The sequence below is a fragment of the Sus scrofa genome, chromosome 16, assembly GCF_054392235.1.
Source record: "Sus scrofa isolate SSC_HxYL_T2T_F1_AM1 chromosome 16, Sscrofa_HxYL_maternal_Yorkshire_Landrace_v2.0, whole genome shotgun sequence".
NCBI lineage: Eukaryota > Metazoa > Chordata > Mammalia > Artiodactyla > Suidae > Sus > Sus scrofa.
The window spans coordinates 75,259,013-75,278,907 of NC_139398.1; the positions used below are offsets into that span (position 1 = coordinate 75,259,013).

The 19,895-nt window shown below is 39.2% G+C and overlaps 1 protein-coding gene and 1 long non-coding RNA gene across 2 annotated transcripts in view; one reads left to right on the forward strand and one right to left on the reverse strand.

The window, feature by feature from the left end:
* Nucleotides 1-359: 359 nt before the first annotated feature.
* On the forward strand, nucleotides 360-18,078 carry SLU7 (SLU7 homolog, splicing factor). The gene is made up of 16 exons (XM_003134093.5): nucleotides 360-447; nucleotides 2,389-2,574; nucleotides 3,662-3,815; nucleotides 4,486-4,566; nucleotides 5,123-5,287; nucleotides 6,328-6,396; nucleotides 8,988-9,035; nucleotides 9,231-9,362; nucleotides 9,789-9,886; nucleotides 10,602-10,669; nucleotides 10,804-10,943; nucleotides 12,084-12,245; nucleotides 14,335-14,439; nucleotides 14,596-14,667; nucleotides 15,215-15,331; nucleotides 15,968-18,078. The coding sequence occupies exons 2-16, from the start codon at nucleotides 2,405-2,407 to the stop codon at nucleotides 16,145-16,147; spliced, it is 1,761 nt and encodes a 586-aa protein (XP_003134141.1). The 5' UTR covers nucleotides 360-447; nucleotides 2,389-2,404; the 3' UTR covers nucleotides 16,148-18,078.
* LOC102168193 (uncharacterized) overlaps nucleotides 12,343-19,895 on the reverse strand; it is a 51,287-nt gene continuing 43,734 nt past the window's right edge. Inside the window, exons 3-5 of the long non-coding RNA XR_001301904.3 lie at nucleotides 18,642-18,709; nucleotides 15,160-16,305; nucleotides 12,343-14,869 (exon numbers count right to left, since the gene is read on the reverse strand). This is a non-coding gene — a long non-coding RNA (uncharacterized LOC102168193). The remainder of the gene's footprint in view (nucleotides 14,870-15,159; nucleotides 16,306-18,641; nucleotides 18,710-19,895) is intronic.

A 19,895-nucleotide genomic window follows, 5' to 3' on the forward strand; every position in this document is an offset into this window, starting at 1 on the left:
GTTAACGATCCGGCGTTGCCGTGAGCTGTGGTGTAGGTTGCAGATGTGGCTCGGATCCTGCGTTGCTGTGGCTCTGGCGTAGGCCGGTGGCTACAGCTCCGATTCGACCCCTAGCCTGGGAACCTCCATATGCCGCGGGAGCGGCCCAAGAAATAGCAACAACAACAAAAACCAAAAAACAAACAAACAAACAAAAAAATGAGCTGCTCAATTCTAACCCAAAACTAGAGACCCCCTGTAGAGAGGTAGGTACGGATCGAGATCTCGCGAGACCAGCGTCGTTTGGGAGTCCGAGACCCAGAGTCTTTGGTGCGCATGTGTTAGTCGTCCGGAAGGCGCCGCAGTGGGTGCCGGGAGAGGAAGGAAAGTCAGGAAGTAAACATTGACGATCCGCTTCCTTCGTGTCCGGCTGTTTTGGGGTCAGCAACTGCGCGACTTCGTGACCAGGTGAGGGATTATTGTGAGAATCTGGGGAAGGGGAGGAGGGTGAAGGTGAAGAACTCAGGGAAGTGAGCTAGAGGCTAATACAGATATCCTCACGGCGTTGACGAACGCCAGGTTGAGGAGAGAATGGGAACAGGGGACCGAGAAGGATGCCGCCGTGCTAGGCCTCATACGTGGTACTTGTGCCCAGTTAGACCAGGACTGTATCTTCAGTGGCATGACATATAGTGCTGGTGTTATATTTCTCTCGGACAGTCCTGCATTGGAGGGTTTTAAGCTTGGGTAGTGGGACATGATATGGTTAAATCTGTTTTAAAAAATAGCACTGCAGTGTGGAGAATTAATTGTAGGGAATCAGAAGAGACTCAAAGGAAAAAGTAATAACGTTGTTGAGAGCAGAAGTAGATGAATTTGAGTGATATTCAGAAGGTGAAAATAATACTTAGTGCTGACAGAGATATGGGTACTAGCTAGAACGTTGTTAAGTGATGGATGATGGTGTCTGTCTTTCATCAAGAGAGGGAACAGTGGAGGAGATTAGATTTCAGAGAGAAGATTAAGATTTGTTGAGTTCAGGGAGTTCCTCTTGTGGCGCAGCGAAACGAATCCGACTAGTATCCATGAGGATGCGGGTTTGATCCCTGGCCTCTATCAGTGGGTTAAGGATCTGGCATCGCCATGAGGCGTTCTGGTTGCAGACTGAGGAGAGGAAAAAACAAAACAAAACTGTTTGTTGAGTTTAGTTTTCTCTGTGGTATATAAGTGGAGATACTTTGAAGCAAGTAATTGTAGTGTACTTATCTGAAGCTCAAATAAAAGGTCTGGAGTAGAGAAATAAATTGGAGAGCCAACAGTTGTGTATTTTGGCTGTTGAAGCCTTGGAAATAGATAAGCTTGTCCTCTGCTGGAGTTAAGAGTGATGAAGAAGGCCCTAGGATTGAGCCTTGTGGAATCCAACATTAAATGACTGTACAGAAATGAATGAACTTGCAAAGGAGACAGGAACCAGTTTGGATCTGGTGTGGCTGCAGCATCAGCTAGCAGCTGCAGCTCTGATTTGAGCCCTAGCCTGAGAACTTCCATATGCCATGGGTAAGGTCCTAAAACACTAATATATATATATATATTAGTGTGTATATATATACATCTATACGTATGTGTGTGTATATATATAAAAAGGTATAGAACTAAAAAGTGTCCACAGGACTTAACGCATTGACAGCTTAGTGGTATCTTTGGAGCGGTGGGAGTGGAAGGTAAATCAGAGTGATTGACGGAGGTAGAAGATGAAGAAATAGATGCAATGAATATAGGTAATCTTTTTTTTTTTTTTTCTTGGGCCGCTCCCACGGCATATGGAGGTTCCCAGGCTAGGGGTCCAATCAGAGCTGTAGCCGCCAGCCTACACCGGAGCCACAGCAATGCAGGATCCAAGCCGAGTCTGCAACCTACACCACAGCCCACAGCAATGCCGGATCGTCAACCCACTGAGCAAGGGCAGGGATCGAACCTGCAACCTCATGGTTCCTAGTCGGATTCGTTAACCACTGCGCCACGATGGGAACTCCTGAATATAGGTAGTCTTAAAGCATTCAGTCTTTAAGAGGAGCAGAGGTAGGACTCTGTGTACTTGCTAAGGGTTAGTGTGATGGAAGAGTCTGAGACACACACATAGAGAGGACTTCAGGAATATATATGAGAGAAAGAATCTTTATGTATGTCTCTCTCCAGTTGTAAATTAGAGTTGAGAGAAAACAACAGTATATAGGCACTTTTGTGGAGGGAAAAGAGACCTTTTCCTTACAGACACTATGAAAGAATAAGAACATATGAAACATTTCATACAACCCACAGTATGTATTTTTAGAGTGTACTTTTGATAGTCACACTGATGAATTCACAAAGGCCTGGTTTATACTAAGAGATATTTCTTCCTTTTCATAGAGGAGACTGGATAACCATGTCAGCTGCAGCTGTGGATGCAGTTAATGCTACCCCCATGTCAGGGTCCAAAGAAATGAGTTTGGAGGAACCAAAGAAGATGACCCGAGAGGACTGGAGAAAGAAGAAGGAGCTAGAAGAACAGCGAAAATTGGGTAATGCCCCTGCAGAAGTTGATGAAGAAGGAAAGTAAGTAATTTTTTATAAGATCTGTTCATTCAAAATTCAAATTCATGTCTACTTTTTTTTTTTCATGGTCACACCCATGGCATATGGAAGTTCCCAGGCCAGAAAGTGAAACAGAGCCACAGCTGTGACCTATGCTACAGCTGGGGCGACACCAGATTCTTCAACCCACTGTGCCAGGCCAGGAATCCAGCCCAAGCCTCTGCAGCAACCCGAGCTGATGCAATCTTAATTCACTACACCGCAGTGGGAATGCCTCAAATTCATGTCTACTTAGTTTACCAGTTTCTCATCCCTTGCTTTGACAAGAGGCCATCTCGTTACCACCATTTACATCATTTTTGTTTTTATTTATTTTAGCAATGTGATGTATAAGGTTTAGTAATTGAATAATAATGAAGGACTTGTAGTTAACAGCTTTAGTCCTTCTCAGTTCTTCCCATTCCCTGTCCTCCCCTGCACAAATGGCTATGGTTGACCCTTGAACAACACAGGTTTGAGCTGTGCGAGTCCATTTATACTCAAAATTGTTTTCAATGAGTGTGCATTCCACTACTGATTGAGTCTACAGATTCCAAACTGCAGATATGCAGGTCCAAGCTATGCAGCTTGAGCATTCACAGATTTTGTTATCCAAGGCAGGTCCTGGAACCAGTCCCTCACAGATACTAAGGGATGACTTTAGTTATCATTCTGTTTTGAGTTCTTCTGGTTGACCTGCCACATCCCTAATTAATATACGTACACCATTATTATAATTAATTCTAGGCATTATTAGTTAACTTCTTGCTCTGATACAAGATTAATCTCACTAACAAAGGTTCCTATCTTCCTCTCCCTTCATCTCTTCTCCCCCTTCAGTTATATTGCTGTTCTTACTTTCTTTGTTGTAAATTTTTTTGCTCTAATATAAATTGCTTTCTTTATTTTTGTTTTTTATGATATTATAGAGATAACAAGTATATTCTATCTCCCTTCTCTCACTGCAATATTCTTAGATTCTGTATAGGCTGCCTTTGTAATTATAACATCAATTATTTTTCAGCTTCATTCTGTAAAAAAAAAAATTTTTTTTTTCATTTTATTACAGAGACATCAATCCTCATATCCCTCAGTATATTTCTTCAGTGCCATGGTATATTGATCCATCAAAAAGACCTACCTTAAAGCACCAGAGACCACAGCCAGAAAAACAGAAGCAGTATAGCTCATCTGGAGAATGGTACAAAAGGGGCGTGAAAGAGGTATGTAGGCAACCTGTATGTGTGTGTGTGCATGGGGAAATGGAGATTTTATTTTAAGAACATTAAATGCAATACTATGTAAAACAGAAACAGATTACATAACTTTTTATAAGGTATTAAAATTCACAATACATACTGTTTTAGCTTCTTTATCTTATAATTTTATATTGCTGAAGTCCTTAAACCTTTTATTTATGAAAGTGTGGAGATTCTAACTGATTTTTCCTCTTAACAAATAAATCATTTCAGTAGACAATATACTAATGAGAGCTAAAGTTATTTTAACTTGTTTAGATAGATAAATCATTTTGTTTTTCTTTTTTTTTTTTTTTTTTTTTTTTTTTTTTTTTTTTTTTTTTTTTTGGTCTTTTGTCTTTTTTTTTGTTGTTGTTGTTGTTATTGTTGCTATTTCTTGGGCCGCTCCCGCAGCATATGGAGGTTCCCAGGCTAGGGGTTGAATCGGAGCTGTAGCCACCCGCCTACGCCAGAGCCACAGCAACGCGGGATCCGAGCCGCGTCTGCAACCTACACCACAGCTCACGGCAACGCCGGATCGTTAACCCACTGAGCAAGGGCAGGGACCGAACCCGCAACCTCATGGTTCTTAGTCGGATTCGTTAACCACTGCGCCACGACGGGAACTCCTGTTTTTCTTTATATCCACTTACAGAATTCCATAACTACTAAGTACCGCAAAGGAGCATGTGAAAACTGTGGAGCCATGACACACAAAAAAAAAGACTGCTTTGAGGTCAGTTCACCTTTGAGAATTCTAGAAACTGTTGTCGAAGAGTCTCTTTCTTTATTCTTGTTAGAGAGTTTAATTTTATTTTTCTAAAATTACCTATATTTAGGAACAAGTTAAATAAAAGTTAATTTGAGTGAAATTAGTTTAGCGTCATCGGAATTTTTTTTTTTTTTTTTTTGCCTTTTGCACCTGCAGCGAATGGAGGTTCCCAGGCTAGGGGTCTAATCAGAGCTCTTGCTGCTGGCCTATGCCAGAGTCACAGCAAGCCAGACCCGAGCCGCATCTGTGACCTACACCATAGCTCATAGCAACACTGGATCCTTAACGCCCTGAGCAGAGGCCAGGGATCGAACCCGCAACCTCATGGTTCCTAGTCAGATTTGTTTCCGCTGCACCATGACAGGAACTCCGAGTCATCGGAATTTTTTGCTGGAAGAATAACTAATTGAATAAATCATAAAGCCCCATGTCTGGTCACACACACTCTATAAAGATTATATGAAATTTTCTTTCGGCTACAGGGATTTAGGAAAAGATTTGATTTTATTCTGTTTTCCAGAGACCTAGGCGTGTTGGAGCAAAATTTACAGGTACTAATATAGCTCCAGACGAACATATCCAGCCTCAGCTAATGTTTGACTACGATGGAAAGAGGGATCGGTGGAATGGCTACAATCCAGAAGAACACATGAAAATTGTAGAAGAATATGCCAAAGTTGATCTGGTGAGCACCATTCCCTGCTTTTTTGCTGTGCTTAAAGCATGTACATTTTGCTGTATCTCTAATTTATCAACTCTATTTTTTGAGTTTTCAAGCAGTATAAAAATGATGACATTTTTATCATTGTAATAATAGTAAGCCTAATTGAATAGTGAAGTAATCAGTGTGCTAGCCCTATTTGGCAGCAACTTTTTTTTTTTTTTTTTTAATTCTTGTATTATCCTTTCCTCCCTGACCTAGGTTGCAGAAAATGCTGGAAGGATGAGAGCAGATTAGTGTCCAAAGCTTTTTGCTTTGGGAGTTAGAAACTCTTGACTGTATCTTGCCTCTGGGCCTGTTTTATAGTTGTCTCACATGGCATTTGGGGGTGGTAGAAGAGGATAGAATAACTCACTTCGTGAAACTGAATTTTATTTTAGTTTAACCTCAGTTTTTTGTTGTGATTTTACCTTTTCAGTCTCATTTTTTTTAAAAAAAAAAAACACACTGCTGCTTTTTTTTTTTTTTTTTTAAAGTAGAATTAACATAAATCATGGGATTTTAGGGAGTTCCCTGATGGCCTAGTAGTAGTGGTTAGGACTCTGTCCTTTCATTGCTGAGGCCCAGGTTCAGTCCCAGATCTGGGAACTAAGATCCCACATCAAGTTGCCACACATCACAGCCAAAGATAAATAAATAACTAAAATCATAGGATTCCACATAAAAATCTGAATTTCATCTTTTCTTGCACAATGAAGTATGTGGTAATTCTGAGCCTGCTTGAAAGAGCCAGTCATCTCAAGTCAGGTGGCCCATGCCCCTTGTCAGCAGGGCTTACTCTCTGCAGCTTACCCCTGGTGCTGTCTAACTCAGTTTACATTAATGCCTGGTTCAAAAAGGAGTTGGTCACTCCTATTGTTTAGGAGCCAGAAGTCTAGAGCTGCAAGACATGACCTTGTCCAGTGACCTTCTCTGAAAGCAATAAACTTATTTATTTTATGTATGTAAAAATCAAATGTTCATTTGAATGCTACAAATAAATTTCATGTTTCTTTCTTTCTTAGGCAAAACGAACACTGAAAGCCCAAAAACTCCAAGAAGAATTAGCCTCAGGAAAGTTAGTGGAACAGGCTGTAAGTAATAAAATGATCATTTTTTAAAAATCCAGACTCTTAGTAAACAAAAAATGAAGGTTTAAACAGAAATTCATTTTTTATCTCTCCAGTTAGAAAAGATTTTATGGAGAGAGAAGTGCTGTTGAGGGGAAAGAGTAAAACTGACACAGGGTTCATGAGACTATAAATTGATCCATTCATTTTGGAAAGATTGTATCAGGCAGTTTTCAAAGCACAAGTTAGCAGGTAATTGATGTTAAAAGCCAGTTCTGCCCCTGGCTAGCTACTAGTCCTCAGAAAACTCATTTGCTTCCCTCTGTATCAGCCTCAGTTGATCATCCCTAAAGCAGAGAAACAATACCTACCCCGCAGGAGGCTTAGCATATATATCACAGAGTAAACCCTTGGTTATTGGTAGCTACTGTTGGGATTGTTCTTAATCATTAACAACTCTGGAAAAAGGAAAAAGGCTTGTTACTCTTTTCTAACATATTCTTTGTTGTTGTTTCTTATAAACATAATTTATTTCCCCAATAATTAGCATGCTTAAATGTATGTAAGGCACTGAAGAATTTTGCCCATTTGGATATGATGATTAACTACATAGCCTAGAGCCGTGTCTACTATAGAGACTTAGCTCTCAATAGCAAAAAATTATTTAAAAAAAAAACATTTCCAGTTTTGAAGGTTACACATTTTCAGAAAAAAATTAAGAAGAAACATATCCCCTGTTTTAACTGTTAACATTTTGAAGTAGGCCTTTTATTTTTTGTCTTTTTGCCTTTTCTAGGGCCACACCCGCAGCATATGGAGATTCCCAGGCTAGGAGTCTAATCAGAGCCGTAGCCACCAGCCTGTGCCAGGGCCACAGCAACGCAGGATCCAAGCTGCATCAGAGTTCATGGCAACGCTGGATCCTCAACCCACTGAGCAAGGCCACGGATCGAACCCGTAACCTCATGGTTCCTAGTCGGATTCATTAAGCACTGCACCATGACGGGAACTCCTGAAGTAGGCCTTTTAGTGTCCCAGTCTACCCCCTCACACTATCTCTGAATGTATGTGACTGTAATACATGTTTTTTTTTAATGGATTCATCTTTAGGTACTGATTTATAACCTACTTTTTCAATTAAACGATATACAGTGAGGACTTGTTCTCTGTATCATTAAATGTGCAGTGAGGACTTGTTCTCTGTATCATTAAATGTAGACCTATAACATTTTTATATAAATTTGCATGGTTCAATAATAAAAATCATTTAAGAGAGATGTACATTGAAAAGTCACCCACCCCAGCCTCTATCCACCTGATTCTAAACCTCACTGTCCCCATAACCTTTTTTATTTTTCTTACAGATTCTTTCAGTTTATTGTGTCAATACAAACAAATACAAATATGTAATCTCATCCCCTTCTCTCCCTCTTTTTTTTTAAACCAAAAAAAGTAGCAAAGTATATGTATTTTTCTGCACCTTGGACAGAATTACTTAATGTTGTTCAGTGTTTATTGATTGCAGTAATTTATATAACCAAGTATCTCTTGTTGATTTGGTTTTTTCCCAGTTATTTCTATCGTACACAAAACTAGATTCTTATGCATATGTCTTTATATAATACACATTATTTTGTAGGATAAATTCCTAAAAGTGTAATTGTTAATGCACCGAATATGTGTTTGTAAAATTTGATGACTTATCACTTAGGTACCATTCAGAAAGGCTGTACAAATTTATACTTCTACCGATATTCCCTCTCCCCCTCTCTCTCTTTATATATATACATATATAGAGAGAGACATGCATGTTTCCACATCCCCCCACTAATGCCGTAAGGTATTCTTTCTAACCTTTGAAGCCTTTTTAAAGAGATATGAGGAGGTACTGAGCAACTTGCTTTGGGCATTTTGTGCAGTTAGAGAATATCCTGACCCATGGCTAATGAAGAAAAATTGTCTCAGGCAAGGATTTCACACTCGCCTTAAATCACAATATATTATCCACCTGAGTAGATTTCTTCATTGCCCAGATTCTACGAAGGCTGCTTTTGCTCTAAAGATACTTATTACATAACCCTGGTAAGTTTTCTTTTTGGCCTTAGTAGGAAAATAGTGAAGGAAGTTCATCTGTGGCACAGCAGGTTAAGGATCTAGAGTTGCCACCACAACTGTGGCACAGGCTACAAGTGTGTCATGGGTTCGAACCCTGGCCTGGGAACTTCCACATGCTGCAGGCGAGGCCAAAAAAAAAAAAGAAAAAAGAAAAATAGTGAAGTTTAATGAAAATGTTGTGTCTGAAGATGCACACATGTGAAATGAATATTTATCAAGTATATTGATAAGCTTTATTTTTCTGTTATATTTGTATGATTTATAATCCTATCAGTGATAATTTTGGATTTGTAGACAGTCTAATAAAATTAACCATTCACAATGACATACTTGTATTTAAAACTTAACGTGCTTGCTACAAGTGAAAAATGAGAATTTGTTTGGCTAAATTTAAGTTATATTATTTTAACTAGGAATTAAAGTGTCAAATAATCATTTGATTCAGTGGAATAAAATTACAAGTTTCCTTTTTTTTTTTTTTTTTTTTTTATGTGATTCAGAATTCTCCAAAACACCAGTGGGGAGAAGAGGAACCAAATTCTCAAACGGTAGTAAATATATGCCCTGTCTGGGCATAGATGACATTTTTAAAATGTTGATGCCTAATAATAATAATAATATATAATTCATAATAATAATAGGTTTAAAGAACAAAATGAGTAAGGGTTTGGTTAAAGGGAAAATAAGAATTAGCTGTTGCTCCTTTTTTCTTAAAGATTTTTCCCCTTTCCTTTCTCTTCCAGGAAAAAGATCATAATAGTGAAGATGAAGATGAAGATAAATATGCAGATGATATTGACATGCCTGGACAGAATTTTGACTCTAAGAGACGAATTACTGTCCGGAATCTCAGAATTCGAGAAGATATAGCAAAAGTAAGCCTTGCCAACTTAATGTACATATTCAAAAAATATTGGTCTTCCTAGCCTAAATTTTTTCTACTCATATGGTACCTGTAAGTGTATGGGTAATACAGTCAGTCTTTCCAAGGGTAGGTAACATTCTGGGGTTTTTTCTCTTCAGTTATACCCCAGATAGGCGCGCACGAAAACACACACACACACACACACACACACACACACACACACACACACACACACACACACACACACACACACACACACACACACACACACACTAAACTGACTCCTGCTGCTAGTCTGCTGAAATCTTCTTTGATGGAAGTAAACATTAATGAAATCTTTATTTTTAAATGTTTATTATAGTTTATTTACAATGTCCTGTCAAATTTTGCTGTACAGCAACATTAATGCAATCTTAAAACATTTTTCTCCTTCTAGTATTTGCGGAATTTAGATCCAAATTCTGCTTACTATGATCCCAAAACTAGAGCAATGAGAGAGAATCCCTATGCCAATGCAGGAAAGAATCCAGATGAGTAAGTATCAAGGTGGATGTATAGATTTCAACATAGGGGATGGGAGTTTTTATTCATAATATGCAATCTGGGAGTTCCCGTTGTGGCTCAGCAGGTTAAGGACCTGACATTGACTCTGTGAGGATCCAGGTCGATCCCTGGTCTCACTCAGTGAGTTAAGGATCCATCATGGCAGTAAGGTGCAGTATAGGTTGCAGATGGACCTCCGATCCAGTGTTGCCATGGCTCTGACTTAGGCCAGCAGCTGCAGCTCTGATTCGACCCCTGGCCCAGGAACTTCCATGTGCCACAGATGTGGCTGTGAAAAGAATAACAAAACAAAATAAAAAACACTGCAGTCTGAAATTAGAAGAAGCATCTTGGAGTTCCCGTTGTAGATCAGCATGTTTCTTAACCCAGCTAGTATCCATGAGGATACAGGTTTGATCCCTGGCCTCACTCAGTGGGGTAAGGATCCAGCATTGCCATGAGCTATGTTGTAGGTCATACAACAGCTATGGCTGTAGTGTAGGCTGGCAGCTGCAGTGCTGATTCGACCCCTAGCCTGGGAACTTACATATGCCACAGGTACAGCCCTAAAAAACAAAAAAATAAAAATAAAATTGAAAATAAAATTCTTTTTTAAATGAGCATTTTCGCATCACCTTATGATCAGGTCAGAAAGAATTTTCTTAAGTCAATCTCTGAAATAATTTTTTTAAATTTGTGTTTACAGAGTGAGCTATGCAGGGGATAACTTTGTTAGATACACAGGCGATACCATATCAATGGCTCAGACACAATGTAAGTGTTTCCTTTATGTCAAGATATTTCATATTGGCTCATAATAAATTTGGGTGCATTTTTTAATGCTTGTTTTCAAGAAGCATGCAATAAATGCAATTGACAACTCATTAAGATGTTTTAAATTACTCTAGTGTTTGCTTGGGAAGCCTATGACAAAGGGTCTGAAGTGCATTTGCAAGCCGATCCTACAAAACTAGAGCTGTTGTATAAGTCCTTCAAAGTCAAGAAAGAAGACTTCAAAGAACAGCAGAAAGAAAGCATCCTGGAAAAGGTAATTTTGACCACGTTGCTAAAGAAAAACATTTCTTAATGAGAAATTGCCAGTTAATAGCATTTGATTTACATTTGGCACATAATACACAGTTCCATCAGGATTAGTCCTTTCCTTCCATTGACTTAATCAATTGGTATATAATGTTTGTATAGTTATGTCAGTGAGCTTTTTTTGTTGTTATTTTTTTTTAACTCAATGAATTTTATTACATTTATAGTTGTACAACAGTCATCACAACCCAGTTTTGTGTCTCACTATTTGACAAACTTCACTTAGCATGATAATTTCTGAGTCCATCCATGTTGCTGCAAATGCCATTATTTCTTTCCTTTTAATGGCTGAGTGATATTCCATTGTGTATATATGTACCACATTTTCTTTATATACTCCTCTGTCAGTGGACATTTAGGTTGTTTCCATGTCTTGGCTATTGTATATCATGCTACAATGAACATTGGAGTACATGGATCTTTTCGAGTCATGGTTTTCTCTGGATAGATGCCCAGGAGTGGGATTGCTGGATTAAATGGTAATTCTCTTCTTTTGCAGCAAAACAAACCACTTCAAAACTAAAAAGTATTTCTTACTTCTCACCATTTTGTTAGGTTAGTTGGGTCTCCTGGTCTGGGCCTGCCCATCTGAAGCAAAACGATCTAGAATGTCCTCACTCTGCTTTCCAGCAATTAGCAGGCCTCATCTGTCCTGAGAAGGCCTCAGTTAAAACAGCTCATCTCTGCCAGACATGGGCTCTCCTCCTCTGATAAGCTGGCCCAGTTTCTTTATATGGCATTCTTAGGATACCAGAGATAGCAACAAAAAGTAGCACAGCCAGGCCCAGATTAGGGGATGGAGCGGCAGAGTCATGTGGCAAATGGGCATGCACACAGGTTAAGACGGATTTTATAGCCATTTTGTAATCAACCACACTCCACAGATGAATAGCAACTGAGACATCTTTTATTCACCTATGAAAATTTGGTGTGGGTTTTTTTTTTTTCACTTTTGCAAAGTGTTTTGCATAAGAAAGCCCATGAGGAATATCCCACCCATCTTTCTGATTGGAAATAAAGCTTTCAGCAGAGAATTTGAATGCAAATATTTGTAAAAGTTACTTAATAATGTTCAATGTCCTTTTAGTATGGTGGCCAGGAACACTTGGATGCCCCTCCAGCCGAACTGCTTTTAGCTCAGACTGAAGACTATGTGGAGTACTCAAGACATGGGACGGTCATCAAAGGACAGGAGCGGGCTGTTGCCTGCTCCAAGTATGAGGAGGATGTGAAGATCAACAATCATACGGTATCTGTTGAACCAGAACCAGTTTTGTGTTCTTCTTAGCATTTTGCTCTGGACTGTATATTTTTTGTTTGAACCTCATTAGTAAATTATTGCAGTATTTTGTTTTTTTACATTTTAACTTTAATGTTTCTTAAATCCAATTTTTAAAAATTACATTCCACTTACAGTTAGGAGAAAATATTGACTATATTCCCCATGTTGTACAATACATCTTTGTGGCCTTATACCCAATAATTTGTGCCTCCCACTCTCCCACCTCTATATTGCCCCTTTCCCCCACAGAGGGATAGGGAAGTGATAACCACTATTATGTCTTTCTCTGTCTTATTTCACTTGACATAATGCCCTCCAAGTCCATCCATGTTGCTGCAGATGACAAAAATTCATTTTTTATGGCTGAGTAGTATTCCAGTATATATGTGTGTGTGTGTGTGTGTGTGTGTGTGTGTATACCACTTTACACAGTCATTTTCTTTACACACTCATCTATTGATGGACACTTAGGTTGCGTTTACATCTTGGCATTTGTAAATAATGCCACTGTGAACAGTGGGGTACATGTCTCTTCAAATTAGTGTTTTTGGGGTTTTTTGGATATATACCCAGGAGTGGAATTGCTGGGTCATATGGTAGTTCTATTTTTAGTTTTCTGAGAAAACTCCGTATTATTATTTTCCACAGTAGCTGCACCAATTGCTGTTTTATGAAATTTTCTCAAGATGCAAAATACTATTACATCCACTCATATATCCACCATCTAGATTCATTTTTTTTTTTTTTTTACAGATTGCCATATATGCTTTGTCTAGGGGAGTGTGTGTGTATAACTACACATTTTTTTCACTGAAACATTTGGAAATTTACAGATGATATGACATTTCATTAATAAATATTGTATCATCTATCCTAAAATTAAGATTGTTCTCCTATATATTATCATTATCACACTTCAGAAAATTGACATTAATGCCTCATTATCACTTAACCTCTAGTCCTTAATCACATTTTTCAAAATATAACCAAAAATGCTTTTAAATAGCTGTTGGTGATTTTTTGGTTGGGGGAGGGATTGTATGTATATGTATGTGACACAGAATTCAATCAGTTTACAGTTTATTTTGATTGTTATTTGGTTATTGTTATCTTTTTTCCTAGCATGTATTTCCCTTTTCATGATAGCAACTATTTAACAGATCATGCCATTTATCTTGTAAACTGTCTCATATTCTGTATTTGACTGGTTCCTAGTGATATCATATAACTTATTCCTTATTCCCTGCATTTCCTATAAATAAGATCAGAAATAAAGGCTTGGTTAGATATAAGTTAAATATTTTGACAGAAACAGTTCACACATGATGCAGTATATATCATATTGCATCACATCATAAAGCATATAATTTGCTGTACAAGTGTAGTTTGAAGTACCCAAACTGCACTTGTCTAAGTATCAAAAAACATAACTAGGAGTTCCCGTCATGGCGCAGTTGTTAACGAATCCGACTAGGAACCATGAGGTTTCAGGTTCAGTCCCTGCCCTTGCATAGTGGATTAATGATTTGGCGTTGCCGTGAGCTGTGGTGTAGGTTGCAGATGTGGCTCGGATCCGGCGTTGCTGTGGCTCTGGCGTAGGCCGGTGGCTGCAGCTCCAATTCAACCCCTAGCCTGGGAACCTCCATATGCCGCGGGAGCGGCCCAAGAAATAGCAAAAAAAAGACCAAAAAAAAAACCGTAACTACTTACAGGAGCCAGGCCAGTAATTGTGTATGAGCGAAATGAATGAGCCAGGCAAGTTTTACACACTGGAGAACACAAGACCTGTCTGATAGGCCCATGCGCTGGTCAGCAACAGCCAGTTATTGACAAGTGGGAATGTGGGCCCAGAATTTTCCAATCCTTCTAAATTTTTCAAGAAGTCAGTTATCCTAAATTTAAAGTTTTTGGGGGAGTAGAATGTAAAACCATTGTGACCACAACCTCTGTTAGCTAGCCTTAGAATCCCTGTAATTTTCCTTCTTTTATCAACAGTATATAAGAGATCCCAGTTTCAGGTTCCTTTTTAAATAACCTCCTCTCTCTTTTTCTGTAGCATATCTGGGGATCTTATTGGAAAGATGGCCGATGGGGATACAAATGCTGTCACTCATTTTTCAAGTATTCCTATTGTACTGGAGAAGCTGGGAAAGAGATTGCTGTAAGTCATTGTCCTCTATTTCCTAAAAGTGAAAAACAGCCAAAGCTCTTAAGTCAAAATCTGTATGAAAAAATCTTTTTATGTTTTAAATGTTAAGCTTTTCTTAGATCATTGGTAACTGTTGACACAAGTTAGATTACACATATTTTTCCACAGAATTCAGAGGAATGTATTATGAATGATACAACTGGAGAAGAATCTGTGAAGAAACCTCAAACCCTCATGGAGGTAAGTCCATGATCAATTGTCCTCAAATTTTTTTTTTTTTTGGACAACACTTGCAGTGTGTGGAAGTTCCTAGGCTAGGAATCAAACCTGTGCTACAGTAGTGACCTGAGCCTCTGCAGTGACAACGCCAGATCCTTAACCAGCTGTGCCACAAGGGAACTCCCATCCTAAATTTTTACGTGTTGGAGGGAGGACTTTAAAACTGGAACTAGGAGTTCCCGTTGTGGCGCAGTGGTTAACGAATCCGACTAGGAACCATGAGGTTGCGGGTTCGGTCCCTGCCCTTGCTCAGTGGATTAACGATCCCGCGTTGCCGTGAGCTGTGGTGTAGGTTGCAGACGCGGCTCGGATCCCGCGTTGCTGTGGCTCTGGCGTAGGCCGGTGGCTACAGTTCCGATTTGACCCCTAGCCTGGGAACCTCCATATGCCACGGGAGCGGCCGAAGAAATGGCAAAAAAAAAAGACAAAAAAATAAAAAAAATAAAATAAAACTGGAACTAGAGCTTTGTTTTTGCATTAATAACACTATTTCAATTCTCCGTGTCAGATGCATCAGGAAAAACTAAAAGAGGAGAAAAAGAAGAAAAAAAAGAAGAAGAGGAAACATAGAAAGAGCAGTTCAGAGAGCGATGATGAAGAAAAGAAACATGAAAAATTGAAAAAGGTACTTTGTAAAGGCTAAATAGTACAAGTGACTCAGTATTCTTTATTTGTAAGGACCTTAGAAAATTGTCAAGTCCTCTTCCCAGGCTCATTTTTAAAATGAGCAAATGAGCCCCAACCTTGGAAAAGTTGCTGACGTCACCTAGCAGGTCTAGAAAATCAACAGAGACTTTGTGTGACTTGGCGTGCCTGCTTCTTGAACTATTTGTTAAGTGTCACTAATGCACAGAAGAAAAGTGCTTGGTATAGCTGTTACTTTAGAGCTATTGACATGTTGCCCAGAGAAAGTTGTCTTCTAGCTCTATAATTCGTGTCAGCAAGTCTGTCTTGAGAAAATTCAGAATTGCATCAGTTGCCAGCTTCTGTCAGTAAAATGTACATCAGTTTTTGTTGTTAAATAAAATTTCTTTAACATTGAAAATGTCATGGAATGTTTTGTGCTTTATGAAAATATATGAGTCAAATAGTGATTAGTTGTAGCTTGATAGCAAAAGGGCTGACTGCCAAGCTCTTTCAGGCAATCTAGGTTTTTGATGTAGTAATTCATAGTCAGTGGGGTCTTTTGGTACTCTGCCACCTTTGAACAAAAGAGATCTGATGAAGAGTCATGGTCCTCATGTCTTTCTTCTCACTGCAGGCACTGAATGCAGAGGAGGCCCGCCTTCTTCATGTCAAGGAGATCATGCAGATCGATGAGAGGAAGCGGCCTTACAACAGCGTATATGAAACTCGGGAACCCACTGAAGAGGAAATGGAGGCCTACAGAATGAAACGTCAGAGGCCAGATGACCCCATGGCCTCCTTCCTTGGACAGTAATAACTGGTCACAGACAGTCACCCAAGATAGACACTGCTGATATATTCTCTCAGATTCTTGCTGATGATTATTGATGGGAAAATCCATATCGATTCTTCTTGCTGCCTGGCTTTAATAAAGCATCCAGAAGTCTCATAGAAAATTCATTCCTTTCCATACTGAAGAAACAAGAAGAAATAAGCAGGACATTAGGGGCAGAGTAAGGTTTTATTTCCAATTTTATATTTGTGAGGTGGAAAGAAGTCTTGGCTCTCCACCTATCACACATATTTTTGTAATATTTATTAAGTTTCAGACTTTTATTTCCTCAATTTTTATGGCCATTTATCTTGTCTTAGCACTCATTTAGAGGGCAATTAATTACTCTTTCTCTAATTACTTTCTCAGAACAAGGGCTTCATTTTTTTTAAATTAGTAGTAACTATAATTGTAGTTATATAGTAATCATTTGTTTTCACCTTCTTAAATTTTTCTGATTTGAAAGTACTACTCCTTTCTTGAGCTTTGGGTTACTTGAATAACTTTATCCGTGATGTCAATCTGTAGTAATAATTGTTTTCCACTTGTAGTAATAATTGTTTTCCACTTGGTTATAAATTTTTTTTCATTCTTAAATTTTGTTGCGGTTATAAAATTTTGATTTTCAAAGTATTTCCTTGAATCTTACATTCAAGGAAGTGTAAGCCTTTGAATGAGAAAAACAAAACTGTATTATCACTCTTGAATCAGTGTAGACTGATCAGTACTAGGTCTTTTACCGTTCTGGAAGTGAGTGTTTAGACACAGAAATCCTTTCCTTTATCACAGAGGATATGGTTTGTGATACTCTTTGTTGTTTTCATTGTGAATGCCTTTATAAAACAATCATGAATATTGGATATTTTAAAATATTGTAGAATATTTGTTGTATGTAATCTTTATAAGCAACAGGTGTCTTGTAAAATTTGCAAAAAAACATAAGCTGAAGTTGAAGGTTTCTTCAAAGAATAAGTTCAGCTTTTGGGACTGTTAGTAACTGAGACTGCCACAACTCTTAGGCTTCTACTAAGAACACTGCTAAATAATACAGTAACAGTGGCATCATTGAAAACAGCCTGTTTAAAACCCCTAACGTAAGGACACTGACTTTTCATAGCTCACTTGTTTTTCTCAACTACCATACCACTAGAATATTGCGTTAAATGGTCATCTCAGAAATATGGAGTTCACATCATGGCATGGCAGAAACAAATCTGACTAGGAACCATGAGGTTGCAGGTTCAATCCCTGGCCTCGCTCAGTGGGTTAAGGATCCGGCGTTTCTGTGAGCTGCAGTGTAGGTCAAAGGCGAGACTCGGATCTGATGTGGCTGTGACTGTAGTGTAGGCCAGCAACTGTAGCTCCTATTTGACCCCTAGCCTAGGAACCCCCATATGCTGCAGATGCGGCCCTGAAAAAAACAAGAAAAAGTGCTGGTGGGAGTGTAACTGAATCAGTTTGTCAAATACAATGAATATACATGCTGTCTAGTCTAATGCAGTATGAAATTAAAACAGCAATGCAAATAGGTCTAATTCTTAATCTACCTTAAGAATCTCAAAAATTTGTTTTCGGAGTTACCATTGTGGCTCAGCAGATTAAGAACCCAACTAGTATCTGTGAGGATTCAGGTTCAATCCCTGGCTTTGCTCAGTAAGTTAAGGATCTGACACTGCCGCAAGCTGCAGCTCAGATCTGGCATTGCTGTGGGTGTGGTGCAGGCCAGCAGCTGCAACTCTGATTTGAGCCCTAGCCTGGGAACTTCCATTTAATGCAGGTGTGGCCCTAAGAAAAAAAGGAAAATTTGTTTTCATATTCCTACTTTAACAATAGGATAGTCAACATAAAGCCATATTGGTGTCTATTTTATATTTCATTTACCCTTTGTTAATAAAGATGTATACTTCAGAAAACTGCAAGTGGCTTGTAGCATATTTTCAAATACTTGGCAGAAAGTGATTTATAGGGCTGGTGGGAGCCTGGGTTAGCTTTTGTGCATTTGATTTAGGAAACTTCAGGACACTTTCAACTCAAGAAAAATGTGTCACCTAACATTTCTGGACTTTTTTTTTTAGGGCCAAACCTATGGCACATGGAAATTCCCAGGCTAGGAGTAGAATCAGAGCTGTAGCTGCAGGCCTACGCAACAGCCATAGCAACTCGGGATCCGAGCTGCATCTTCGACTTAGACCACAGCTCACAGCAATGCGGGATCCCCAGCCCCACAGATTGAGGTCAGGGATCAAACCTGCATCCTCATGGATACTAGTTGGATTTGTTTCCACTGTGTCACAATGGGAATTCCAACATTTCTGGGCTTCTGTTCCATCTTCTGTGAAACCTAATTTACTCTGATTTTAGGAAGAATTCTATAACATTTGAAATCATGTCGTAGTTCTGTTTCATTCTGGAAAAAAGGTAACATCTTGAACATTACTGAAGATAAGAGGTGTGATTTTATTATCTCAATAATTACCTTTTGAATGCTGGAACTTTGGGCTGGAACTTTTTTTCTTTTTCTTTTTTTTCTTCACAGGGCCGCACCTGCAACATAGGGAAGTTCACAGACTAGGGATCAAATCGGAGCTGCTGCTGCCAACCTATGCCACAACCATGGCGATGCCACATCTGAGCTAGATATGTGGCCTATGCTGCAGCTTGCACCAATGCCGGCTCCTTAACCCACTCAGCAAGGCCAGAGATCAAACCTGAATCCTCATGGATACTAGTCAGGTTCTTAACCCACTGAGCCACAACAGTAACTCCTGTAATTTTCATGTGTTATCTCTTCAAAAGAATTTCATGGGGTGAGTAATGGATAACAGCCATATTTTATAGTTAGCTAAGGACTTAATAACTCCAGGTAACTTGCTCAAGTCCTATCAGTTAAAAGTGTTGGTGCCAGTACATAAAGCCAAGTCTCTGACTCTAAAGCCCACTCCTTTCTCTTGCATTTAAAGCCCAGGTTTCTGGACCAGGAAGGCTGCTCTTTTGCAATTTCTCTCACTGACAGAAACCTTAGATAGCCTCTCAATCTTTTTATCAGGTTCACCCTCAATACTTGAAAATGATGCACCAGAAGTTCCCATCATGGCTCAGTGGTTAACGAATCCGACTAGGAACCATGAGGTTTCAGGTTCAATCCCTGGCCTTGATCAGTGGGTTAAGGATCTGGTGTTGCCGTGAGCTGTGGTGTAGGTCGCAGACGTGGCTCGGATCCTGCATTGCTGTGGCTCTGGTGTAGGCCGAAGGCTATGGCTAGGATTAGACCCCTAGCCTGGGAACCTCCATATGCTGAGGGGAGCGGCCCTAGAAAAGGCAAAAAGACAAAAAAAAAAAGAAAGAAAATGATGCATCTCTCCTACATTCTTTGACACTTTCCCTTCCGCCACTTTTGCAGGATGCTTCTCACAAGCTTATATAAAAAATAAATAGAATGTGATTTCATTAAATACCCTCAAAATAGGAAAGAGTAGGTTGGTTTGTTTTGCCATTTTCTAGTTTACAGCTTGGGGTTTTTCTCTGAAGTCTATCATGCATTTATATCTTTAAGAGCCTGTAATCTAAGAATTTTAAATAAATCTTTTGGCGTCCCCGCCATGGCACAATGGATTAAGAACCCTACTGCAGCAGCTCAGGAGGGTTTGATCCCCAGCCCTGCACAGTGTTATTGGATCTGGTGTTGCCACAGCTGCAGCTAGCTGGAGTCACAGCTGTGGCTTGGATTCAA